The sequence below is a fragment of the Drosophila simulans genome, chromosome 3R (assembly GCF_016746395.2).
Source record: "Drosophila simulans strain w501 chromosome 3R, Prin_Dsim_3.1, whole genome shotgun sequence".
Taxonomy (NCBI): domain Eukaryota; kingdom Metazoa; phylum Arthropoda; class Insecta; order Diptera; family Drosophilidae; genus Drosophila; species Drosophila simulans.
This window is the reverse complement of record NC_052523.2, coordinates 16,003,781-16,031,035: the sequence shown is the minus strand read 5'-3', so window position 1 is coordinate 16,031,035 and position 27,255 is coordinate 16,003,781. Positions and strand designations below refer to the sequence as shown.

Below are 27,255 nucleotides of genomic sequence, written 5' to 3'. Positions count from 1 at the left end.
AGCCTCCCCTTCTTGACCAGCTTTAGCGGGTGACCACTGTAGCAGTGCGGCAGTAAGCGAGGCGCGTCAGGGCAGACTGCACAACTTAAACTACAAGTACATGCCAAGAAAGGGAAAAGGGATGCCGTTGGGGGAGGGGTTGTGCCAGAGGGAGACGGCGATAGAGAGGGCGAGTGAGAAAGCGAAAGGGGATCAGATGAGGAATACCTGCCTATGTGTGTGTTACTGCGAGAGAGCTGCTTACTTGCACTTACACTACCACCACCTCGGGCTGTGCTCTCTCCTCACTTTATTACATAACATCCTTGAACTTGAGCTGAGCTTGCCAGAGTTTCCTTTTCAAATGCAATACGTATGCAAGTATATCTGTGCATTTTAATTCTGGCAGTGGGACGCCCAGCTCCTTTCAATACATATGTACGTTGCTTTCTTCTGGTCCCCATTCTTCTCTTCTCCCACACTTTGACCACTTCGTTTCTTCTCTCTTCGCGTCGGAAGCTTTCGGGCTTTAGCGGCGACAACGACGGCTCGGTCATATTCTGCTGGGCTGCGCGTTGGCATTGAAAGTGTGGCAGGCGAGCTGCCAACAACGCTCCATTCCCAGAAAATTCCCAATCGGAAGCAGAAGAATTCTAAACACAACAAAAAGTACTGCATATAATACCCACCTCAAAAAAGAGCCAGCAAACAATCCCTACATTATTTGTTACAAATTAGACACGCAAATGACATCAACAGCGAAATTGAATCAGTTAAAAACCAACCCATTCAAAATGGAAAAGCAAATACAATGCAAAATAATTGGAAATTAATTGTGCTCAATTCTACGTGAAGTGCGTGTCATATCACAAAAAAATCGAAGATAAACACACGGATTGGTAATTTCGCCAAACATAAATTATATCCTTTTAAGTGCATTCTATTGTGTGATTGGAAAAACTAGGAAGTAAATAACGAAATTGATATAAAAATGCAAGCGCATTTCACAACTATTTTAAATACGTGCCTCAAACAAGTGAGTTTTTACATGAAGATACAACAATTAAAAAGCTATTAGAAGTCGGTGAAACAATAAATTAATAAAATATCAAATGGGATCATAAAAGGTGAGCATTGTTCACAAAGTTATTAAAACTATCATTCATTTCATCATCCATTTTTCACTTGCTATATGAAATGCATACATTTGTTTAGAAATAGTTTTTGTTTCCTTATTATATCAGTATCTAAAGTTCTAAAAAACCTAATCATTCCAAACCCAGTTTAAAATGTCCATATACTCGTATTCCTTGCTCGAACTTTGAAAGCTCTGTGAAGCTTTTCGCTAGGATCAAGGGATGAGGATCTCACAACCCCCCGAACCCTTGAAATTGTTTTTCAGCCTTTTGTTTTGTTTTGCTTCGGCTAGAAAAAGCGTCGCAATAAAAACAGGAATTCGCAAAAAGCAAAAGTGAGTTGCAAACACAGATAAAAGTGCGCATATACAGATATATTTTAGGGATGAGAAATGAGGGGAGGAGAATAATGAATGAAAGAATGGTGGAGAGTGGAGCAAGAGCTGGCGAGAGAGCCAAGCCAGTTTGAAGGCCACTGCGAAGAGAATCACATGTGCTTTTCGTGGTTTCGCAGAGGGGCAGTGTGGGGCAGTAGGGCAAAAGTAGAAGGCCCAAGAAACAGGAACAGGAAGAAACGAAAAAACTTGACGAAACAGCATGCTGTGAGACTGTGAGAGAGGGAAGAGAGTGTTTTTGCCAGTAGATAGAAACTCTGTCGACGTCGACGGCGACGCTGGCAGAGGCTGCGCCGCGGCAGAGGCGAGAACTTTCACAAAAAAGCGGCGACATTGAACAGCGGTGCCTTCAACCGATCGCATTTGTTGCCTGTGCACCCAAGCCAATAGATAATTCATAAAGATAATCAAAAACCCAAATATAAAACTTAAAGAATTAAAGTTCGCCAGAGAATAAAGTTTGCTTCTTGCCCGAAAAGTGAACATTTTCCGTTTTTCTGCCCTTACCAAATCTGAACAAAGTGCATGTTGGAAAAACAAAAAGTATCGGCAAACACAGACACAAAAAGAAATGTGGCAAAAAACAACAGAATGTGAGTAAACTGAATTGCGTCGTAGTTAACATTTTTTCGACGGCGTCATCAAAGGCAATCCGCCACCCCCGTCGCGTCCCCCTCACCCGACCGCTTTCCTTGATTGTGGAAAATACAGTCAACAATTGCTAAAAGCTAAGTTTTAATAACAGGGGCGCGCCGAAAAAGGGATGGGTAGTTTAGAATGAGTATTACCCTCTTAAAACTAATGCAGGTATCTAATTTTTGTGCAATAAAAGCCAGTGTTTTTCAATCTAAGCTTTTATTAGAAATATGTTTATGTTGTTTAAAAAATAATCGCTAACCCCGACTGGCAAAAAACCAACATACGCCCCTGTTTGCAAAAATTCTCTCTCTTTCACACACACACACGCACACAATGACACTCAATGTGTTTTGGCCATCTCTCCCAATCATTTGTTTTCCTTTGCACGGAATTTGCAGAAATATCAAAATTTATTTATAACATAAACAACACAAATTAAGCCAACCGAAGAAAAAATACATAATCGCGAAAAAAAAGCCACAATGGCAGCGAAAATAAACAAAACAAATGCGAAAAAGCTTCTAAACAGTTCCGTTTATACATATATACAAGTCAAAAGAAAAAACCAAAAGCCAAACGAAACCCAATCGGAATTTGGCCAAAGGGAATTATGATTCTTAGGAACTTTGCGTGAGTGTGTGTGTGTGTGTGTTGCCATTTTGTTTGTCAGCTTCGCAAGTTGTTTATGACTTCACTCGGCAAAAACAATTAGGCACTAATTCGCTGGCAATTGTCGCTCATGGAGTCGCACTCTCCATCGGTTCTGATTTTGATTAAATTATAAACAAATTGAAAATTTAGAACAGAAATAGGGTTTGTAGACTAAATTCAAGCCTTGAAATTAGGCATAACAATAAAATTTTACTAAGCGAGTAATTGTTGAAAGTCAAAGTAACTACTCTTTAGATACGCCTTTGTTTTATCAGACAGATTCAGAGATCGATTAGATACCCTTATATAACTTTATATTGCATCTATCAAAGTAATGGATCGTAAAAAGCGTGTTTACTGCCAAGCGGTTCATGGAATTGCTGAGCATTCGGATAACTTGTAGATTTACGATCGGTCAGTTAGCCTGTTGATTTCCGATTGCATCACGTGTCATCAGCAGATCGCCGCTTCTATGTGGTTCGTATGTGTGTGACTCAGATTATCTATTGACACACGATCGGCCGAGTGCGGTAAGCAACTCTGTGAAATTGTAAACTGCAGTTCGTAGTCAATCAAGATCCAAGTGCAATTTCCCGGCATTCCCCCAACCCCAACCTCCTTTTCACAGTGAAAAACCACAGCCAACCGTACACAATGCGATATTTTTGTATCTGAACTTGACTCGAGTTTAGCTTTGCGTGCCGCTTTTGTTTGCACAAGATACGAGTTCATCGATGTGTGCATCTGCATACGTATTCGTGTGGGTAAATGGGATTTCGAAATTCGTTTACGTAACTCTCGCCCCATCGCCGCACAGCCCACACTCATTACGGAATTACGGAAGCGGGTATGTGGATGAGAATGGGAATGGGATGGGATGGGTTTGGGGCAGGAAAAGTCATCTTCACGGTACACAGAAAAGAAAATCATTGGAAATCGATGGGCTGATTACGATCTGTGACACAGAAATGATGAAATAATCTATTATAGTTTATATTTTAACCAATTGCACTTATTTAAATCCTATTTAGATTTCCTTTGAATAGTAAGTGCTTGAATATTATCTATCAGAATTCTTTGCTTTTGATAACATTCCAGCTTACTTATCTACAAATATAATTGAACTTGAAGTACTATCTAACTTAGTTTCCCAGACATAGTCGATGATCATGGCGCATAGGTAATATAAAAGTTATATGGTAAACAATCAAAAGGCTGATTACATTTGACCAAACATTTTCCACATTATAAATAAATTCACCAACTGCTTATTATTGGTTGCAATCGGAAGTTTTTACCATAAAGGAATATAGTTTCCTATATAAATAGATAGTTATAATCCAGCTAGGGATAAAAAGAAACGGGCCAAGCTAATTCAGAGAAACATTTTGTTTGAGACATTTTTTTGCTGTGCACTTTTAATTGCCAAGTGGCGTCATTTGTATGCGAGTCCAAAAGGGAATAGATGGTATTTGGGGATGTTGTTGGGAGGGGTGTATTTTTTAGGGGGGAGGTACTGAGGTGGGCAGTCTAAATAAGGTTAGAAGATGATGCCTCGGCCCAGGTGTTCGCCATATTACGTATGCATCGAGTAAGCTGCAATGGGCAACACGGAGAACGAAAAGATGTACATAGAGAGTTATGCAGAGAGAGTAACACACACACACACAAAAGCTCTGCCGACGTTCGTTCAGTATGTCGCTCGCTCTCTCTCTCTCTCTTCAGCGCCTCTGAATGTATGCGTGTGTGTTTTTCAAGTTCAAGGTTAAGATACTAGTTGTACATACAGCACTTGGGCCGAGAGTTCGAGCGAGCTGGCAATACGTAGCTGTCATAGTGCTGTGCTGTACCCAAGTGCATTTGAGTGCGTCAGTGTGTGTGTGGCAAACCAGTTTGGTGAGAAAGAGACGCCTACACGTGCGGCGGCAAACAAGGAGGAAGCAAAAGCAGCACAAAAAGCAAAAACCAGAGGCACCAAACACAGCGAAAGGAGAGGCGAAAAGTACGAACCATAAAAACAAAAAGCGGCGGCGGCAAACATCCACTGGCAATCGAATAAAAAGCGAGCAAACATCAGGCGCTCTCTTTCACACTCACAGTGTGGTCCCATCTACACGGAAAGAAAAATTTTAGGCCCCTAGTAAAATAATTTTTACAAGGAATTAGGACTTTAAATGAGAAGGGGGAAGAATATGATGAAAACCATGATGAAATATGCATTTCAGAAATGTGCAGAATTTCTTAATGTGTAGCTAGAGTTGATAAAGTTGATTTCATCGCTCGCTTTGCGACACTTATTCGCACTTATTGTTGCTCTATGCGTTTTGCCATTCAGTTTTATTATCTTTCGCGCGAACACACACACACACACGCGGTATATACCGTGGAGCTTTAATTGAATTGATGTTGATGATTACGCTGAGTGGCGACTGCAATCATCACCGCCTCCCCCTGCCCTACCAGTCCCCTTTCGACCAGACTGACTACCTGCCAAAGCAAAACGAGAATTTCTGTTGGCCATTTAATTAATCGGCAGCGTGTTCTTACTTAATGGACTCGTAGCTCAACGGTAAAAACAGCAAAAAGCTGGAACTTCGATCCCCCCAAACCTTGAAATCGATTCCGCGCATAGCTCAAAACATTCCACTGACCAAGAATGCCACTTACTGTATTGTTTATCTAGTTTAAAACGCTATTACGCATGTGTTTTAAAATGAATCAACCATTAAGATGCGGCTAAAAAACTTTAATAAGCAATAATCCATACATTATGGTTGTAATTTTCTAGAAATAAATAGATATTTTTGGCATGGCTCATAGCACATAAATAGCACATTAAACTAAATTCCATTTTGCATAGCGGCGAGTTCGTTGCACCAGCTGTGCAATATGCAATGTGCAATGCACTCGAAAAGGCCTTGAGTGGGCGCTCATATTAGGGTGGAGAAACAGCGAAACTGGCGAACCTAGAAAATATATATTCGTTTTCCCTCGTGTTTTAAAACAGGGTGAATCACGCAGCGAGCCAGGGAAAACGAATGCTTTAGGTTTGGTTATTAGTAGAGATACACCCAAAATGGAATGAAAACAGTAACTCTACGACTTTTTCGAATGTAAAGGTTGGAATAAGTTGTATCTTGTCCTATTTAGCGATTTATTTTAAACCAAACATTTTCAAATTTAAGCAATATATGTATGTATGTATGTATATACCCACTGCTCTTTTATCTAGAATTGTATATTGCTTGTTTTTTTTTTTTCGTTGTCTGTGCAAATTCCGCCAAAAATTGCGCCCTCATAAAATGTGCAAACGAATGGCACAGCGAAATATTTGTTTATAGACGGACCAATATGCTGCGGAATCGATAATGTTAGCGTGCATTTTATCGATGGTCTTCTAAACAAAAATCTCTTTGTTTGTTTATTTTTAGGGTGGCGGCGAGCTGCGTCAGCATGGAAATTTAATTAGCGACAGTTCAGTTCAGCTGAGCGGCGATAAGTCGAAAGGATTGGATGGCACACTGTACCGCCCACTTGCTCGACCCCTGCACCCACCCACCACCACCACCCACTTGGGCACGAAGTGGGCAAGGGGAAGGAGGAGATTTCGTTGATTTTTGCATGACGACAGCAAAAAGCGAAAAGGCGGAACAACAATCGAAATGCAACTGCACGGGTGTGTGGGTGTGCGAGCAAGGCAGCCTATGTGAACCAGACATGCGCGCTCTCTCTCAGCGACTTGAACTTGAAAACTTTTTACTGCCGGCAAAACGAAAGAGAGCTGAAAAGAGAGAGAGAGCGCTGAACAGGTATGTGTATGTGTGTGTGTTTTCCATTGATTAAGTTAAACAAAAACAAAATCAGAGCTGAGCGCAAGCTTCGCTCCCGCAGCTTTTGATTTTCGCGAGAGCAGCAAGCAGCTTTTGCGTGGGCGGCTTAAGGCAGCGCAGTCGACGTCGCTGCCGGCGTCAGCCAACTGTTTGCTGTTTTGTTGTAGGCACATACTGTTGCATACCTAAGGGGATAGGAAGTAGCAAAGTAGCGGGACTGGACGGCGGAGTGAGAAGCGGGAAAACGGTAGGTGGGAGGCGGGAGGTAGTGGAGGAGGGGCGTGACCTCCACCTGTGCGAGCCCAGCTGCAGCTTCCCCGTTGGCCAAGCTGGCAAAGTTTATTCGGTGACGAGCGGGCGACCGATGAGGTCAGCATCACGCATACGCCTAGTTATCCCCCGTGTGCCCAGTATCCTGTTCGCTGTTATTTTCAGTTCGTTCGCTTGTGAGTGTCCGTGTGCGCTTCGTTCCAAGTTCATTTTAAAGGCGCGTCGCCCTAGTGGCAAAATCAGGTGTGGAGAATTGATTAGCACACAGCCCGAAAATGGGAGAAAAATACAAACAATATGGTCGCTGCGGTGTGTGTACTTACATAAAACTCAAGTCAAGTGACGCACGCCAGCATATGGCAATTAAATTTGAATAATTAACCAGCTGAGAACGACACGAACGGAGCTCTCTTCGACACACACACACACACGCACACCAACGGGCATACGGACGTACTAACACTAGCTCACATTTGCCATATGCAACACTGGCTGTTGTTTTTATCCTGCACCTTGACCTTTCCACACCCATGCAGCAGTACGCGTGGGCAGCAGCAGGATATTGGATACACGCGTCCCATTTCGGGGGATCAGATATATATATATATATATGTATGTATGTACATGTGCATGTACACATACACTCGGCTATATAGAACAACCCACAAGTCGGCTGGCAGCTGTTTGTAGCCGAAACCAAGGAGACGAGATGCACGACAAAAACACTTCGGTTATCACACTGAAAAGAGGTCCAGTTGGACCTGCGGAAAGTTTCGCCCACGAGTCACAGATGGTCCAAGTGCAATTAATTGAATATCCAGAAAAATGCAGGAAGTAACTCAGTTCAAATAGTGAAGAGGGATATAAATGGGTACAGGTAACAGAATAAATTTGAATGCCTTGTTTGCTCGAAAAGAACAGAAACAATAAAGTCTGATAAAAGTAAAAGTGAAGTAAATATAAAATCAAAATTTCCAAAGTAAATATCTATAGTTTTTATTGCATCTCATATATTTAATGATGCTTAAAAATATACGGAATTTTTAAGTTCGTAATGCACTCAGAGTGTCATTGCATTTAGTTGTGAAATTAAATGTGATTCATATAATAAGTTTAGCTCTCACTAAAATTATAAATTCATACGGCTTATATCGCGTTTGCTTAGTGCAAAGAAAAGTTAGATACATTTAACATAATTAAAAGCAATATAATAAAATGTGACTTTAGTGGCGCATTGCGAACTAATGTTTAAAAACCAAAAGTGTGTCTTATAGAGTGAAATAATTCTAAAACGTGTATTATAAAAGTGCAGCTAAATGAAACTGTCGCTTGTGGAAACTTTGTCTGCAGCTTGGTGAAAAGCGGGAAAAACGGTTTGTGTCTCTGCTGAGCTTTTCGCGAAAAGCGAATTTTCCATATGCAACTGCCATTGGGATACACCCTGTGCTCGCTTTGAATGAAATGCAAGCAAGTGAACACAGCTGGTGGTATCCAGTGGCCGTTTGGCATCCTTGCTGCTCCACAAACTCCAAGGATAACGGGAATGCCCCATCGAGAAGTTCATTACAGGGTAAGTGCATCTTCAGATCTATCAGTTTCCTGCTCAGGATAATACCATTTGTTTTGCAAGTCCAATTTATCAATGATTTTCATTTCGTTTACTCGTTTATTACTTTTCGTTACGAACCTAATTTTGCCATACTAAAATGATGTTCTCTTAGTCATAAGCTTCAGTTCGATTCAACAAAAAGTATTCATTTCTCCCCAAGAAAAAATTTCGAAAACAATAATGAAAACAGTGAAAAGAGATAAATTGGAATTCGAATAAAATAATCTTAAGACTTAAGAATCGTTTAAGAAACTAATCAGTGAGAAGACAAAAATTGCATATGATTAGACTCAGCATTTTCTTGTTACACATTTCTCTGAATAATTATAATTTCGCTTTTCGTTTGGCTTTGGTTTTTCCGCTTGCTCCGAATTTCTTTTTAATTTCGATGTACTTTATACTATCCACGCACATCGGCGGATTGGGATTTGTGGGCTCCGAGGTGCGATTATGGGCGCATCGAATGCAACGCTCTGAAAACTCTCGAAATCATTAATTATGCCCCGCACAAATAGCAAACCGTCCGTAGTAATGAGGGAAATTTTCAGCGATCTGCTTTAGAAATCGCCGAACGGCTGGCACAAACAATTAAAAAGATGTTCATGCTGCAAATTGATTTTGTTTGTTTGTGATTAATATAACTATATTTATTTTCGCCCGATTTTCTGCTTCTGTTTTCGCGCTTTTCACCCAGTCGCGTGTGCACTTGTGCTGCAAAACGAAAGCAAAGCCATTTGGCATTTTCTATTTTCGTTTCGCTTCGTCTTTTCGGCCAACACACCACTACTGCACCACTGCCAACCGAATTGAATTTGGCCAAGATTTCTTGTTCTTGGTCCGAACTGCAAACTGCAGCTGTGCAAAGACAATGCAAAGGCAAATCGCAACTTGGTGACATTATTTCGACATTTGCCTGCTAGCCAATGCAGCCACTTTTGTCACTTTTGCATTTCAAATGACCGTCAATTATCCTTTGTCGACGACACTCCCCTTTGTCTTTCCTCGTTCTTTTCTCCCTTGAGGTCAAGGAAAGCGAAATTGATTTTCCGCCCGAGCGAATTTTCCCCCGTTTAGTCCATAGTATACGTGTATATAGTGTGATACTTGTGCATTTAAGAGTCTCTTTTTTTCTGCTCGTGTCTTATGCAATCGCGCTGGGTGACAGAACGGCAATGATTTTTTCAGTCAACTCAGAGAATGAAATCAATTTCTACCCTCTGGACTGACTGGTCAAACAATTATCTGCAGGGTAATTAAAGCCACATTTGTTGCCACACTGTGCATTTTGTTCGCTTTTCGGTGACCTCATGACAAGTTTTATGTCGAAATTAGCTGGGATTGAAGTGCTCGCATATAAAACGCCGTCAAATTCAATAAAAAACCAGCCATAAAATTATAGACAATGGCCGAGCTGAGCTCTGCGGCTTACGCAATCGAGGGATATAGAAATCCAGCTAATATATCATCGGAAATAACAAGTTTATGGTCAACAAATTAAATCATTAATCTAGGGGACAATTATAGATGAATACGCTTTTTAGCCATCATCACACTGATTCATTCGTACAAAACAGTGGATTGCATTTTATTGGTATTATAATCAATAGTTTTTGATTAATTCTAACGAACTTAAAATCTTTGCACTGCAATTTTACTTCTTCGTATAGATGTATTCTTATCTTATAAATGTAAAACCAGTTTATTGTTTTATATTTTGGTCAGTAGATTTGTGCATTTTTACATCCATTCATCTCCATACATACCATACATATGTATGTATTTACATTCCCCAAGTTTGTGACTTTTTTTGGGGGTATTCATCAGATAGATAAAATTCATAGGGACTGTGTGCAATGTCGGCTGTCGGCGCACTTGAAATCATTTATCGCCCAAGATCGTGTGCCAGCTCTCGTTTTATCGAACTAATATTGTAATGACAGCACGGGCACTAATCACACGAAATGCTTCAGGTCGTGCATGACGAGATTAACATTAACAATTGCGATACCAGCTGTTGGCCTCAGGGGGCACATTCGCGGTGGAAAAGCGGAATTTTCAATTTAAGGTTGACCTTAGAGCAAAATTTGATCGATAATTTCGCATAATTGTGGAATCTCTCCCACAAAAAAAAAACCGAAAAACTAAAAAAACTGTGACACATGCACACGGACTAGCACACACACAGCGAAACATCACCTTGAACATTAAACTGCAACTGTGCGAGGGAGAAAGAGACAGCCAGCGGGAGCGAAAGAGAGGGTAAGGAATAGATAAAGAGAGCTAGATAGTTTTTGTTTGCGTCATGTGCAACTGCAAAAGCTTTCGGTTTCCGCTGTTCGCATCCATGTGTGCGTCTGTGTGAGTGTGCAGAGAGAGCTTTAACCGAAAGCGCGCTCTCCTCGATTTTTAGCCTTATCTCAGCTAGCTTTTTTTGAACGGCCCGAGCAGCTGACAGTTGCGCTTCAGCATTAGACCAAAGTAGTTTGACTTTTTAGTTTTTAGCCGCGAAGCGAATAGTATATACGTGGCTCTGTGTGTGTGTGTGTGTGTGCGGTGTGTGTTGTGGCAGCTGCATTTGCAGCGAGAGACAGAAATACATTTCGTACAAAATTCCGCCCTGCATTTAGTATATTTCACCTTAGAGCGTCTTTGCCACACACACACTTGTAACCACTCACACACTGACAAGCGCGAACAAGACACACACGTGGCCATCAAAGCGGTATCGGTTCGCGTCGCGTTTGGCCTAAAATTGTAACAGTTTTCCTTTTACAACAACGAAGAATACCAGAAGAAGCAAAGCCAAAAACGCAGCTGCAGTCGACGTCGACGCAGTGTTCGCTGCTGCCACCGCTGCTGCACTCGCCGACGTCCGTTTCTGTTTGGCCCATTGCCGTTGGCCAGCTTCAGTGTTCATTTCCCCATCGAGTCGGCAACAACGAGCGGAAGTCGCAGGGGCCCACAGCCAACGAACAGTCGATCGATCCCCAGCTGAACAGCTGATTAACTGCGTTTACCCCCCTCCCCCCCAACATCCCATAGTGTGATTTTGTACCCCTGGATTGCATAAACCCATAAGCAAAAGCAGAAACAGCAATACACCAGCACCAACACCAAGCTAAACCCGCATCAAAATCCAAAAACCAAGTGGCGTATACGTAATATCAGTCGACTAGCTGCACATCTGCCATTGCAATTGCGATTCTCTGGGCATTATGCAATGGCACAACAAACAGGCACCCTGTAATTCAAGCAACAACAACACAAAAACAATGGAAGTGCAATGCGAACACATTTTCGCTAGCTCACACACATTGCCAAGCAGTTTTTTTCGTGTGTCTAGTCGGGCAATTTGTTTAAAACAATCAGCTGCCTTTTTGCTCTCGCTCGCACAGCGGCAGTTTTAAATTTAGTATCGCTGCAGTCGCTTGTAACCCAAATTTTTTGCATCCCTCTCTCATTTGCTGTGCAAATCGTTTTCATCATCTTATATAAGAGATGAAGCTCAAAATAAAACCCCGGATTTAATTGTGGAATAGGTTCGAGACGCTTGACAAGTAAAAATCTTAATTAAAGCCTGACTAAGGCGGCGACTTGAAAGCGTGCATAAAATTCAGGCAAGGCAATTAAATCGGAGGCACTTGCAATCCGAGAGCAACAACTCACACTCAGTCACTTGACCTTGCACAGTTTTCGCCATGCGAGCGCACAGTATGCAGTATACAGTACGTATACGTACCGTGGGCCCATATACATATACATATACAGCAAATTGCAATATTTTGTGTAAAAATAACGAACCGACTTTTACATAAGGCCATCGGTACATAGAGAAGCACAAATTCACACACTCGAATCGCCATTCACCTGCTGTGGTGTGCGTGTGTGTGGATGTGCTATGTGGGTGGGTGGGTGTTATGAGGTCGATTTTTGTTATTTCTCCCCCTACTCGTGTGGGTGGATGACTGAAAAATGCATTTGACACAGAAAACAGGCGTGCAAACACAAACAGATATCGAAAGGCACATATTTCCAAAGCCAATGCAAATTCAAAACGAACAGAAACCAATGAAGAATCAGCTTATCTTGACCAGAGAAATACGAAAATATTTCAGTGATTCATGGCGAAAATCCCCGTTTGATTGATTTGATGTCAAGACGAAGTGGCAAAAAAAAACCCGTTTAAAGCTTTTTTTTAGCCTTCTAATATTTGAACAAAAACTGATTTCGATGTTTTTGTACAAAATTCCTGCTAAAAGTGGTAGATTTTTAAAAATAATTCATGCATTTCTCAATTGGACTTTGAAGTCTGCTTATAAACACAGAATGCTGAATTTATAAATAGCTATATACTTTGTTTTTATAAACAATTGCCAGAGTGCCGCGAATTTTTGTTGAATTACCGTTTGGATTTTGGACCTTAACTGATATCAGCAGCCAACCAGCAGACTGAATTTATCATCACTATGTACGTAAACGTGTGTGTTATGACATCATCGTTGGCGGCATTCTGTGATGGATCACTGACTGCCTACATACATATATAGTTAGTTAGCTCTACTTATATCGGCTTAGACCTCCAATTTGTCAGTACACCAGACTATAGTGATTAGCACTCGCTGATAAGCTGGATGTGTTCATATAGAGTTGAAAAAACCCAAATGAATCACGTGTTTTACACAACTACTTTAAAGTTTCGAAATATATATCTCTTTAAATGAAATACGTACATATATGTATATGGCGAAATGTTTGGTTGCCTTTTGGCTAACAGCAGCGACCTTCAGCCCGGACCGCAAGGTCGTTCGTGGGGAGATGAGAATGCAGCAGCCTGCAAACTACTCCGCACGGAGGTCGAACTGCCACCCAACGCCATGGCAGTTATATAAAGGGGAAATTGGGTCAGTGTTATGACCCAGTTTCTTGGAAGGATAGGGGGCTGTGTAGTAAGGGAGCTAACCCCCAGCAATTTGCAGTTTGATTAGTTTGAAATGGGCTTTTTGGCACCTTCGATAATTACAATTGGATGGGCTTCGTGACGCCGCTTATTGATTTTTAGTCGGGCCGTCAGCTTATATGTATATAGTATAGCCAACCTAGATAACTTTTGCCCCAGAGTATGAGTATGGGTATGGGTATGGGTATCTATTGGATACACGGCACCATCCATGGCCTGGCTGCAGTCGTGAGCTTAGCCAAGGAGCCAAAAATAAAAATTCTCTTTTGGCTGCGGGCCAAATGCAGTGCACATTGGATTCGCAAGGGTGTGGATTGGAGGGCGGTTCATTTGCAGGCGAAAATGAAAAGTGAAATGTTGCCATGCTAAAACCGAAGCAAAAAAAAAATATAAAAAAAATAGCAAGGAGGCGAGAGGCAGAGCTGCATTGAAATTTATCTATATTTATTTGCCAGAATGCTGACATTTATTAGCTTTTCCCGTTGAATTAATTCAAAAAGTGCTCTATAAATATGGCTAAAGTGGTGTCCGATGACAAATTTATGGCAGACTGCATAACTCATCTATTACCCACTTTCGAGCCATCTATTTCTTTGTGTGTTGCAACTGCAATGCACTCTTGTGTGTCATTTTGGCCTGCCACTTATTACATCACCGAGAAGGCAAGAAAGACACGATAGGCACCCATTCTTGAGGCCTATAGCTTATGGCCTATAACGATGTGGGTCAACCTGAGCCTGCCTGACTGTCTGCTGCCAACAAATCTTCACACAAACAAGCGCCCTCTCACAGACACTCGGCTTTATCGATGTCTTTTCGGCCAAGTAGCAGTCCGTTTGTTGTTCCTTGCAAAACAGTTTAAACTTTGATGAATTCAGTCGTCAGTTATTCAGGGAAAGTTTCCCAAAGTAGCTGCATTATTTAGCTGTACCGACGAAAGTTTTCAGTTCAGATTCCTAGAAGGCAAATAAGTTCGAAAAGCAAAATCTGCATACTGCTATACATTTTAGATGGATTTCGTTCCATTCTCCCTACACACACATTTGTTTCGATGGGGGACCTTCCCCCATTTCCCCAATTTTTCTTTCATACGCACGCAGCGCAGATCTTATGATCTTTTGGAAGGTATCACGCCTTTAACGCATGACTCAGTTCGTGTTTTGTTCTTTTTAATTTTAGACGAACCAAATCGCCACAAAACCAAAGGCAAAAAACGTATGCTTGAATAGCGTTCGTCATTAGTTGGCTGCTGCGTCAATTGTGGTCTCTGTTATTTATACATATAAATGCCGCTGGGGCAGCCACGTAAATTGTGACGGAAAGCGAGATAATTTGATGGAATTTCTTACTTCCAGCTAATCGCACATTTCCATATCGTTCTGTTGCCAGGCGGGCGATCGGTTTCCCAAAAATTGCTGACGAGAAACGCCCGAAATCGGAAATCATTCACAAAAGTTTGTAGTCAGACAAGGGCTGTCTTACGTTTTGGACTTGTCTGGCTGTTGTTGTTTTCCGTCTGCAGATAATGAATCGAATGGCAAACATTCCGCGTCTGTGATTACGTATACGCAGTGTTCGCCAAGCGATAGGTTTCGCCTCCTTTGCGGGTGCGCGCGTGCTGCGGCCTACGAAATTTCATGGATGTATCTGTATCTGAGTCAGTCGAGTGTGTATTTAGCAGATAATAAGTGCCAGAGTCAGCGTGCGTGTTTTTTATTTTGTGCGGCTGATCATGCGACCGAAAGGCAGGGTAACGCTCTGTTTGATACTCTTTCAATGGTTATAGCGGCTTTAAGAGTCACTTTATTTCCAAATTATGTTTTTGTTGCATAGCAAAACTTGTATGTTGTTTTAGCGCAGAGGTTTTATTGAAAATCACTGACTACAAGGTATTTACCGATGTTCTTTAGCTCCTGCAATTCTTGCTCGGCCAAGTCAAACCGTAATTTATTTAGGTAGCGTTAGTTTGGTAACACTTCGGGTCACTTCCGGTGACGACAACTTCTTCGAAACTCTGTTTTCTGGCACTGGCAGCTTTTATGACCCAGATAAAAGTAAACGTGTTGGCCAGCACGATGTTGGAAAGGGGGCAGGGTCTTAGGAACCGAGGGGGGGGCCAATGGTTCATGAAGTGCTAATGAAAAATGCTCAGCATTTGCCTAATGAAATTATAACTGAGCCACTAAGTGGGCCATAAAGAGGAGCGTTGAGCCCAGGGGGCGTTGAGAAATGGAGAACGGGGAGGGGAGAAGGTGTTTTGGAGCATTTTAGAAATTTTTCATTCAACTGCCAGGTCGACCATGTAACCCATTTAACGCACATGGAACCGAGCGATTTGACTGGCACATGGAAGCACATTTGGTTTCTTTATTCAGTTAACGCTTTGTAAGCTCATGAGCTAGCTTTTCATTTATCAATGCACACTTGCGCACATACAGCGACACAAATGAACAATAATTTATTTAATTGCCCAAGAGCTCTTGTTCTTTCGAAATTAGAACACTCGCCACACACACTATTGCACTGGCTGGCTGGCACGCGATTAAAAACTAAATGGTTACACACACATTATGAATTTTACAAGCTAAAACTGTTTATTATCTGCCAGATATTTCAATCCATCTATATATGTATGCATATGGATGACACATCGCGTATACGCAGCGTGTGCTTGCAGTCGTGTTCGGTGGGTTCTTTAATTGCGAAAATTCAGATATAATGGCTATGGATTTGGTTCTGCAATCATTGTTAGCATTGGTCTTGCTCCTTCACTTCTTGCCTTTGTTTGCCTGCTCAATGTTTTGGCCTCGTTTTTGGATTTATTTTTTCTACTTTTGCGCCACACCTCCGAGAGTCAAGTAAAAAGCAGCCAAGCAAGTCGAAATTAAAGCCTGCATTGGCCAAACAGCGCCTGTTTTGCCAGAATTCAAATGAATCTCTGCTCCAGAAAACATTGGGAACTGTTCACATGCGCTCTCAGAATTCGGCAACGGATTATTTTTTGAGCAATCAGTTTATAATCGCCGCTCTTATCTTATCTGCCCCTTGGAGGAAAGTGGGGTGCCAGGGCATTTCGTTTCATTTCATTTCATTTCCGCCGAAATTTTTCAGCTTAAATTACGCTGCCCGTTGGGCCGGAGCATAAAAACTCAGTTCGATTGACATTTTGTGACACAAAAACGACTTGTATAACCGATCGGCGATCGACGATCCACAATCATCGATCCGCATCGACCCACTTTGTGACACACACCCTCTTGGAGCCCACATACACACCTTATCGCCCCGATCCGCCGCTGGCTAAGGCTTATCACTATCAGCTGCGCACCTTGGCACCTGCGATGGCTGCTTATCAGGTGTTTGGTGATCGGGTTCCCAGCTAGCTCATGGTTCATTGTACTCGGCTTCCCAGTACCGGTCACACTCCAGTTTCCACCTCACTTTTGTTCTGCATGAGCCTTCTTTGTTTCTTTGGCGTTGCACCTTCGTTTTCCGTTCTTTGTCATATCCAATCCCCAAGTAATAGCCATCCAAAGGAGATCGATAGACTGCCCCACAGAAATACAATGAAAAACTTACGCCGCGTCGTGCCGAATATGATTTTGGTTTTTGTTTCAGTTGAAAATATATATATGTACATATATAACGAGACCTAACGATAAAATGCATCCTTTGAAGGTTTTGGGCTGCGTGTCAGGAGTGCATTTGCACTGAAACTATCTGAAGCATGTAAATGCACTATCTGGTACGACATTCCAGAACGTACAATCTTCCCGAATGCAGGAAAATGCGATAAATGAAATATGCAATTTTTGTGATAGTGTGAAATACCGATTCTCAAACTGATTTTTAAATTAAATAGCAATAAATAAGTTTACTCTTAAGCTAACCACTTGTTGTAAGACACTGTTTTTTTAAATAAAGAATACAATAAAATATGGAATATCTTCTATGAAGAGTTTTGAACTGTATATGTACGATGTGGTTTTATTCTACTTATTCTGCCAAGAGGGAATATTTAAGGGCAGCCCACAATGAACCGTGGAAAAGCACCGAGATGAGACCTTCAGGAGCAAGGTTCCTCAGCCACGACATCGTGGAGCTTGCGATGACCTTGAGCGTTCCAACTCTAATTGGCGCAATTATAATGATTGCACTTGTGGCACGGAGGTTTTTAATTTGGCTTGCGCTATATTTATATTGGGTATTTAAAAAGGTTTCAGAATAGAGCAAACCCATAAAAATCAGAGAGTAACTATAAAAAACATGGTTTATTTTGAGAACTAAAAAGCTAACATTGCATATTTTACAGCGCTATGATTTTGACCACTCTTGCCACGCCCCCACCGCTGCCGCCCACAAGAGCTTTTGACGACACGCAGCGTAGCATAAAAAGCAGCATACCGGGGAAATCCCCCCATCCCCACATTGGCCAGAAGGTGGCGCTCGATGCGCCAAAAAAGCTCCCCCAAACTGAAGTTGGTCGCAAAACATCCGCAAGATGGTGAGCCAAAAGCGAATTTGGCTTTTGCACAAGATATTCAAAAGTAACCGTTGTCAATCAAGGAGAATTAACCAAATTAGTGAATTAACCCAATCAAAGTATTCTCAATTGGCTATGCGCTTTGGCAGTGTGGTTAGCTGGTTGTGTAGCCAATTATTGCCGTTGACAATTCACAGCCACTATCTTCACTGCCGCCGCGACAAGCTAAAGCAACTTATGGAGGACATGGCGGAGGAACTTGCTCATAGTTCATATCGGATTGTCTGGAATCTGGGAAAGATTTTACACAATATAGAACCTGTGTCAGATTGTTAGAGCAGCATCATCATATCTATAATCTATTTAAATATCTAAACAAAATCATTCAAAATAAATGAAGGCCCATATTCCTTACAATAAAGGATATCCAGCTAATGAATAAATTATAACAATTAACCCACACTAACTAATCAAGAAATTAACAACAAACATAATTGCCATGCAAACGAGAAAGAGTGAAATAAATTCAAACGTCTTTAGCTTGATGGTTTGTTTTGTTTTATATATATATAAATTTTAAATTAATAAAATTTACTTGCTATATTTCTATTCTTTATAAGTTCATCTTTATATAAATAATAAATTTAAATCGCACATTTTTCTCATTATATTTATATTATTACGTTTCTTTTATGCCGTTTTCGTTTTGTTGGATTTTTGTTTTATTTGTTTTAATTTGAATTACACAACATTATTTAGATTTATCTTTATCGGTACCATTATCGTTATCTCCTTCATTAATGTATGTTAAAATGTGTGGTTTGCCTTTCTTACATATTATTGACACTGTTCTTCCAAATAAGAGGAAAGAATTGTTCTGTTCTGCTTCTTGCTATTTGTTCTTAGATGGTTTTTATGGTGGCTTTACATCGTATTTATATTCCTTAGTTGGGTCTTCTATTATGATTTAAATTCAAATGATTCGCGTCACTCGATGATTGTGTGTTCAATGCTCTCGATTCGGCACGTTTTACTTGCTTTAAATAATTTAAGAGTATTTAATAGAGGACTAAGTTAGTATACGCTTTGTAGGTTTGGCGACGTAAATTATATATTTATAAAACAAAATCAAATTTAATGCGTTTCGCTTCTGGTTCGTATGAGCGAGCTCGTGTGTGACAGTTGATATTCGTGTAGGTTTCAATGGTGTATACGTGTGAGTGTGGCGTGTGTGTGGTGTGGATGTGTTAATAATAGTAAATAAATACAAAATTATACAAATAAGAGAGGACTTCCATGTTGTAACGAACAAAATAAACAATGAAACAATGAAACGATGCAAAAGCTCACGACGAACAAGTCCTCTGCAGACACTTCACTTGCAAATTAAATTGTTCGCCGTGGCTTTCGAAATTTATAATCAACTTCCAAACGCGCCTGGGCATTTACAATTGGTAAACTAAAATATAATAATACAAAAATAATGGTAATATAGAAAAACCTGCTAGGCGATTAAGTTGTTGCATGCACGAATTATACACAAAAACAAACAAATGACGGTCACAATTAAAATTAATTTAACCAAAACAAAAATGCAATTATATTATTCTCGTTTTATTATAATATGCATATAACTAGAAACTTTTCAAGTTGACGCAAAGGGGCGCTTTAGAAGCGCCCATTTCGTCAGGTTTTCTTTAGATTTTCTTTTCGAAAAACTACGCTAGTTGCCCGGATTAGAGTTAAAGTTTTAGTTTACATATTCAATGTTTCCCTTTCGATTCGTTCGTTTTGCTTGTTAATAATTGCCTTTGAGTTTCTTTTATACATAAATATAATTCATTTTGATTGTTATTGAAGCTTTTTTAGTTTCAATTCAAATTATAAGCCTAGGCATGAATTTTCTTTTATTACTTCCTCCTTTTTGTGTATAATTCGAACTGTGTGTGTGTGGTTGTGTGTGTGCGCGTGTATCCTTGTGTGAGTGTGTGTGTGTTAGTATATGCTTTTACATTTGTTACATATCTCATGTATATAATTTTTCGATTCCTATTTTTTAGTTACTCTTATAGTTTCTCAAACAATTGGTTAGTGAAGCTTGTTGTTGGCTGATGGATGTTGTTCTAGTGTCTGATGCTGATCGGATGTTTTGTTTGTTGTTGAGTTGTTCTGTGTTGTGTTGTGTGGTTGTTGTTGGTTGTTGTGTTATGTGGCGGCTACATTCAAGGACATCAACATGATTATTAAACTGCCCCGCTGCGCATACAACATTGTTACTCCGTCGAACGATGTGCAATTCGTGTTCATGTTGTTCTACCCATCTGTGAGCTGTTGCTCCTCCTACCGCTTTGGCCACTCGGCTTAGGACGTGCCATTGACCAGGCCCTCCTTTTTGACATTCTCCGCCAGCTGCTGCTGTCCGGATGGCTGGTCCGTGTGGTTGTTGCTGCGATTCTTGTTGCGTCGCGGTTTCGGCTGCTGTGCCGCCTGCTGCTGCTGCTGCTGTTGTACCTGCGATGGCTGTTGCTGCTGTGTGCCTGCCTGCTGCTTGTCGCCGTTGCGTGAGGCATCCTTCGGCTTGCTCGCACCGCCAGCGGCGTTCGCATTGCCGCTGTTCTGTTTGCTGGCATCTCCGGCATTTAGTGCCGCCTTGTTCCCAGGCGCCGGCGGCTGTTGCTGTTGTGGCTGCTGCGCCGACTGCGGTTTGTTGTTGTTGTTGGCAACCGCTCCGTTTGCTGCAGAAACAACAAGATGAGTTTACAGGTAAGTTGGGGACTAAGTTAGCCCCTCCGGCATTCTACTCACTGTTACTGGGTCCATTGTTGTTCTTCTGCTTTCTGCGCCTCCGCGAGCTACCTTCGTACGATGAGTTACTGTCCGCTGTGGAGAAAAGGATAATGGATAAGTTATCATAGTACACTAGCATACGGACTAAGATTACAGATGGCGATAGAAAGGGAATTACTTCATCAGCACAACTAAGGCAAAGCAAAAATTCATTGTCTGTGCGCTCTGCGCACTTTAATTAAATGAAAAAATATATTTTTTGATATTTATTTTATTTAAATAAAAAGCCCAGGTCAGAGTTTCTATTTTATATATTATATTGTTGGCAATGAAAGCGAAAGTTAAGATTCAATAAAATAATAATAAAAGATGTGTGTAATGTTTCACTTTTGAAAAGTTTATTATGATACTTCACACAAAAACCAAAATGATTTAATTTATTTTATTCAGAATACTAAATATATAGGAATATTATGAAACAGTCCTTAATGTAATACTTTATACTCTTTAATAACTAATAAACTTGCTGTACAGATTCTCGTATTCTTGACCCCACATGATGTCCGTTTAGGGGAGAGGGAATCGGATCGAGTATTCACTTTGTATCTTGTGTGAGCGCGCGAAATAAATTGATTGAACTAATTGGTTAATTGGCATCATGATTCGCGGAACTCACCTCTCTCCACGCTGCTCATTTCACGGGTCTCCCGCACCTCTTCGGTGGTGTGGTTGTGGTGCTGATAGTCCCTGCCATTCTGCTGGTCGTTGCGTGGCGGCCGGCGGTTGATTCCACCGCGCCTGTTGTTGCCGGGACCACCGGCGCCACCACCGCCTCCGCGATAGCTGCCAGTGTTGTCACCACCGCCGCGATCGTTGTAGCCACGCTGCTGGTCACGCTGATGATCGCCCCGCGAGTTGTAGTCATCCTCGTCGCGGCGATTGTTGTGGTAGCGCTGGTTCAGGCCATTGCCGCCTCCAGGACCGCCACCACCACGTCCGCGTACACGACCACGCTGGCCGCCACCACCGCCGCGCATGGAGCGCACCGACTCAATGTCGCTGCTGTAGCCGCGCTCAGAGCGCCGCGTCACTGGGAAGCTCTGTGTGGAGCCCATGGAGGATTCCTGGATGGCGCGAAGCTGCTGATCGATCTCCATCTTCTCCTGACGCAACTGTTCTACTTCCTATATTAAGAAAAACGAATCGGACATCGGATGGATTAGTTTAACCACACTAACGCAAAAACCATGATCGAACTCACCTTCAGGTGCGACAGATGATAGTCCAACAGCACTTTGGCATTTGCAATGCTCTCCACGGTGCCAATGAACACAAAGGGTACATGCGCCAGCTCACGTGGTATGTTCTGATCCTGTTCATCGTCGCCAGCGATCTGACCGATACAGATTAAAACTGGCCCTCGTTTAGAGCACAATACTCACAGCACTCACCTTGATTCGAAACACGCCACTCTTGTCCACAATCTCCTGTATAATGCGCCCATTCTTGCCGATCACCTTGCCCACCAACTCCCTGGGCACCTGGAAGAACTCCTCGGCGTATTCGAGCATCGCGCGGGCACGCTGCACAGACTCCTCGGTCTCTCCGCTGATTTTGAATGTGCAGGACTTCTCCTCCAGCTCGATGTTGGTGACGCCGTCCACAGTGCGTGCCGCTTGAATATTCGAGCCATGCGAGCCGATCGCCAAACCCATGAGATCGTCACGCACACGGAACTCCTCAACGTAGTTTCTGAAGAAAAAAATAAAAGTTGATGTGATTTCTTTTTTATATTAGCAATGCCAAAAACTTACCCACGACTCATCAGTTTAGTCGTTTCGAGCTGACGGGCAGCTTCTTCAGTCCTTTTCAAAAGCATAACCTTTAAGTTAGATTAGAGTTAAGACAAGTTCTCATTCCCATAAGTATATGTGTACACACCTTCTGTGAGAGATTACGAAAATGCATATCCTTGAGCATACTGGCTCGCTTCTGAGTGTGCTCGAACTTGGAGATGACAATCAGGGCGTCCAGATCGCGACTGTAGTTGCACACGCCGGCATCGATTGTGCGCTGAAACTCCTTGTGTATGCCATCCTTCTGGGCTCTATAATTAGGCAATTAATTGGTTTTACTACGGATCATAGAGAGGTTGATCAAAAGCACACTCACTCTTCGCGCAACTCCTCGGGCACGGGCAGCGTGAACTGGTAGAAGGACTTGGCTGTAATTGGCGGATTCGAGTTTTTGGCGCGCAGACGACCCAGTTCACAGATTTCGGTGTAGGGCGTCTCGAAACCGATGTACGCGACCGCACAGATGTCCGCTTTGAGCATTTTAATGATGGCCACCCACCAGCCGCAGGTTTCCCGCTCGTTCGTGCGCGTGAACACCTCCACCTCCATGCCCTCCTCGAAGATCGATGCGGCCACCTCAACGGTTTCCTCGGGCGGCAGGCGAACGTTCACAAATGGATATTTCATACTCTCGGCCACGCTGCAACAATGCGTGTGCGGATGAGGCATAATTAATTAATTAAGCTGCACTTGTTATTCTTTGCATAAAGGTCTGCGGACAGGTGTTTGCATATTCTCTTGCGGCAGCTGCTCCGCTGGCAGAGTGCCAGCCAACTAGCAACAGCAACAACCAATGTGGGGGTTGCCACAATGAACCCACATCCATACCCGCTCCCATTGGCAAAACCCATTCCTAATCCCGCCCAGAAACGCAGATCGGAAGCGACGCACCGTCCGACAGGATAGTGGCGCAACTAAATTTAGATCCAGCTGCTCAGCTCAAGTGGATCTCGGTGTGTCAGAAGAGATGGAAGACAACAACAAAAATCAAAAAACAATAAAAAAAAAGTTTTGTTCCAAAAACGTCACAAGAAATGCAGCAGGCACACAAAACAGAAACACAACACGGACATAAAACGGCAGCAATTAAAAAACGCTTAACGACCGTGGTGTTCCCTTTTGATTTTTCTATAAAAACTCATAGAAAAATATAAATTAATTTTTAGATCAAACTATGGTGTTGTTTGAGTATTTCAGAGTAACTTTGGGTCTTTTAAAAATAGACCATAAGAACTATAATTAAGCTCCAAGACACCAAACTGATACGCTATGTGAATAAATCAATGTTCTCATTTCAGATACGCGTTAAATTATGAAAATTTATGAAAATAAGGTACATTTTGGTTACAAGACGTTCGGCTAGAGCGTCATAACCGAATTCAAAATGAGTAATTATAAATGGTTTCTTTCCGCGGTTAAAAATAGTCGCGCCTTTGACGCTGGCCGCCGTGTCAGCGCCGCTGCTTAGTGGCATTTGTCGTTCGCACTTGACAGCTTTGGCAGAGATGGAAGCCATCCTCCCCTGCTCCCGCTGCTCGGGAAGATTGCCTCTGGGAATCGGGGGGTATCGGGAACTTCCCAAGTCAGTGGGGCGGACAGTTGCGGATGGCGTTGGTCAGTCTGTCAGTCAGCAGTTTTATTTGATTTTGCTCATTTTTTCTTTTTAAGCAACTAATAGCAACAGAAACTGCTGCAGCGGCACTGGCGTTTAACAAATTGCGCCAAATTAGTGAGTCCGCAGTGGGGGATTTCGGCGGGAAGTGGTTTGGCGGATGGCGAACGACACAAATGATGCGTGCCCAGAATCTCTAATTTCTAATTCGGATGCCAAGAAGTCGCGTCGGTGGTTGTTGCTGCTGCTAATGCTCCTGCTGCTGCAGCAGCTCTGATTGTATTAATCGTTGCAAATTAGTTTGAGAATACGCTCTAGTGGTTGTTGTTTGCCCTGTTCGCAGATTTGTTTGTTTGAACAAACTTACCCGTCCACATCCACAAAGATGCCATCATCGGCGACAGCTGTCACCTGGCCCTGTTGTTGTTGTAGTCGTCGTCGTAGTTTTCAGTTTGCAGTTGTAGTTTTTTGTTGGCGGCAGGCAGGCAGCAAACGGATGAAATACAAGAGCATTGACAGGGCCAGCAGCATCGGAAGGCATAGAAGTAGAGAGAGAAAAATGTGTGTCATTAATGTGGCCACTGCCTATGATATACCTCATTCGGATGTGTATATGCATAGGTTTATAAAATATATTTTAACGATAGTACCCCCCCTTCCAACCCATGGTGAAATCGAGAATTGCAATGGCATCAGCGAGGGAAACCGTATATCTCCGATAAGCGAGTAGTCGTGGAACCTTATCTGAAATGCAAACAGCCGACTGCTGAATCATCAGCATCAGGGAAGTCGCTCTATCGAGTGCGAGTGTTTATGTGCATTGGCCTTTTTTTGATTCCGAGCACTGAAATCAAACGCAACGCTATGCAAAGTATTCACTACCTTACTCTAAATATCCAGAAGATTCCCAGAATATGGGTTAGCGATAAGTACTAAAAACCATAATTGAATATATAAGAATATTGATAAGTGCAATGTTATCTGGTTTCCAATATGACGCTATTATTAGTCCATATTATCATTGTAATATTTAAGCATATAAACCCATATATGTTTAAACAACATATCAAAAGCAAGCATTTTTAAATGGATTTGGAGATCTAACAGCTCGCATACCTGCAATCTATCCGCGAAAATCACTTAACCGCGAAATAAGATGGTTTAATCGGATCTTATCTTTATAAATTGCAGCGACAAGAAAGGGAAATCACCAAAACAACAAAAACCGAATGCACGACGACGTCAGTGGGCAGCGCAGTGGGCGGCGCGGTCCGCGTCGACATCGACGTCGACGTCGGCACCCCCACAACGCAGTGTGCGTGAGTGCGTTGGTGTATGCAGATTGGCGATGGTGCTGGTATTAGTGTAGTAGTGGTAGTGGCAGTGGTGGTGGTGGTGGTGGCGATGATGTCGAGACTCCACTCAAAATGTTGCTGTTTATTAATAGAAATAAAGCTAAAATCCACGAAATTAGAAACTGAGGCAGCTGCTGCCCCAACTCCTTCCGCCTCTGTTTTCTTGCTCCTTTTTTTTGTCACCCCCTCATCCCCTTTTTTTTTATTTCACCAATTGAATCAACTCACCTTGTAGTAGGCGCCATTGTCGAGCCGAACTTCCACGAGGAGATCTTCCATATTGACGGACGCAGTGCCTCCTGGTTTATCCGCTTTGTTTTGGTTCTGGTTCTGGTGGTTCTTCGTCGTCCGTCCCTGTCCCTCCTGCTGCTGATGCTGATGCTGCCCAGCCTTCAACTCCCGACTTTTCCCCGTCGACTGCAGTTTGCCGCGTTATCTGGGGCTCCTGGGGGGGAAATGTGGAGGTGTTAGGGCTATAGATATAGCTAGTTATGGCTGGGTATGCTCACAATTCAGTGTGCAGTGGCAGAAAGCTCGCGTTCCTGCTCCTAGTTCCTTGTAATCAAATCAGTCTTTTGCTTGGCGGCTGCTTCAAATGTTGCCTGTAATCAATAATAATATGGAATGGTTGTTTTTTGTGTTTTTGAATTTTTGTATCTGGAGAGCGAGACTAAATTTTGACGCACTAATCAAAAAATAGTTGTAGAAAATTTTGAAGTTATTTTGGGGGCCAGATAATTCCTAGCTAAACACTAAATGCAGCTGGCGGCGAAGCCGGCAGCGACGTCGACTTTGCCGGCAGCGCAGCAGCACAGTGCTTCCTCTTCTTCTTTGTCTCTCCCTTTGTGTGTGTGAGTCCGCCGCCGCCGCCGCACTCACACAAACATGACCACCACCAAGCGTGTGCGCTCTCGCTCTCTTTCTCTCTCTCTCTCGCCGCCGAAATGCTTCGTTCGTTCGTTCACACCGATGAACACGCTTTTCCAATAAGAATTTTTACGCACACTACGAACGGCACATGCCGAATTTACATATCGAATTTACACATAATTTCCACACTTGCTTTCGATTTTCGCTTGTCTCAAAGAGAAAATCCATCAGCGTTGCGTAGCCGCTTGCCGTTCTTCTCGTTCTCGTTCTCTACTTTTCTTTTTGTATTTTATCGGTTTTCCTCTTTCAGCTGCTCCCTTTTGCTGCCGCTGCCGGCAGAGAGGCGGCGTCGCTGCTGGCTTCGACGTCGCAGCCGCCGACGATGTGCAAAATTTTTTGGTTTTTTTCGGTTCTTGCAAAATTTTTTCAACACTTTTTGCGGCTGTAATACACAAGAGACTGCAAATTTTTGAAAACTTACTGCTGGCCGGCACTTTTGCACTTCGTTTGCCCTCGGCGGATGCCTGTGAATGCGGCTTTAACCTTTGAAAATACAAAATATATCGCGTGCAGTGCTGCTTCAATTTTTTTCGGCTGCGCTGCGTTCTCTTCGTTTTGCTTTTGCACACTTTCGCAGCTTGGCAACGTTCTGCTGGAGTTGCCACCCGTGAACAATCGGCGCGCGTTACTGGCCACTTCTGAGGGATTTGGCTAGGTTACGGGCGTGTTTGGCGCAAGCGATAAATTTATGAAAATAAGATACGAAATTTTTGATAAATGATCGGTGCTCTATAACACAGGGTTTGTTTGAAAGCGAGCGAGAAAT

The 27,255-nt window shown here is 42.4% G+C and overlaps 1 protein-coding gene and 1 long non-coding RNA gene across 5 annotated transcripts; one reads left to right on the top strand and one right to left on the bottom strand.

Moving 5' to 3' along the window:
* The first annotated feature begins 16 nt into the window (after positions 1 to 16).
* LOC120285079 lies at positions 17 to 19,556 on the top strand. 2 transcript variants are annotated; one of them, XR_006541990.1, is made up of 3 exons: positions 530 to 1,106; positions 6,232 to 6,609; positions 17,779 to 19,556. It is a non-coding gene; the product is annotated as an uncharacterized LOC120285079 (long non-coding RNA). The 2 variants fall into 2 exon arrangements; XR_006541989.1 differs by lacking the exon at positions 17,779 to 19,556 and having other exon boundaries at positions 17 to 1,106; positions 6,232 to 11,291.
* On the bottom strand, positions 19,543 to 27,255 carry LOC6728679 (synaptic functional regulator FMR1). 3 transcript variants are annotated; one of them, XM_016177066.3, is made up of 12 exons: positions 26,911 to 27,255; positions 26,069 to 26,161; positions 25,788 to 26,004; positions 24,572 to 24,621; positions 22,909 to 23,232; positions 22,678 to 22,843; positions 22,551 to 22,618; positions 22,179 to 22,488; positions 21,998 to 22,129; positions 21,413 to 21,920; positions 20,755 to 20,829; positions 19,543 to 20,684 (listed from the first exon to the last, which is right to left on the bottom strand). In XM_016177066.3, exons 3-12 carry the CDS (start codon positions 25,836 to 25,838, stop codon positions 20,311 to 20,313), a joined length of 2,058 nt encoding a protein of 685 aa, XP_016035351.1. In that variant the 5' UTR covers positions 25,839 to 26,004; positions 26,069 to 26,161; positions 26,911 to 27,255; the 3' UTR covers positions 19,543 to 20,310. The 3 variants fall into 3 exon arrangements, with proteins under 3 accessions (XP_016035351.1, XP_016035350.1, XP_016035352.1); XM_016177065.3 differs by having other exon boundaries at positions 22,188 to 22,488; XM_016177067.3 differs by lacking the exons at positions 19,543 to 20,684; positions 20,755 to 20,829 and adding an exon at positions 21,113 to 21,342.

Coding starts and splice junctions, on each gene's coding strand:
- LOC6728679 (XM_016177066.3), bottom strand. CDS start 25,838: ATGGAAGATCTCCTCGTGGAAGTTCGGCTCGACAATGGCGCCTACTAC. Junction 21,921..21,997: donor ATCATCTGTCGCACCTGAAG/GTGAGTTCGATC, acceptor TTCTTAATATAG/GAAGTAGAACAGTTGCGTCA. Junction 20,830..21,412: donor AATGAGCAGCGTGGAGAGAG/GTGAGTTCCGCG, acceptor TTTTCTCCACAG/CGGACAGTAACTCATCGTAC.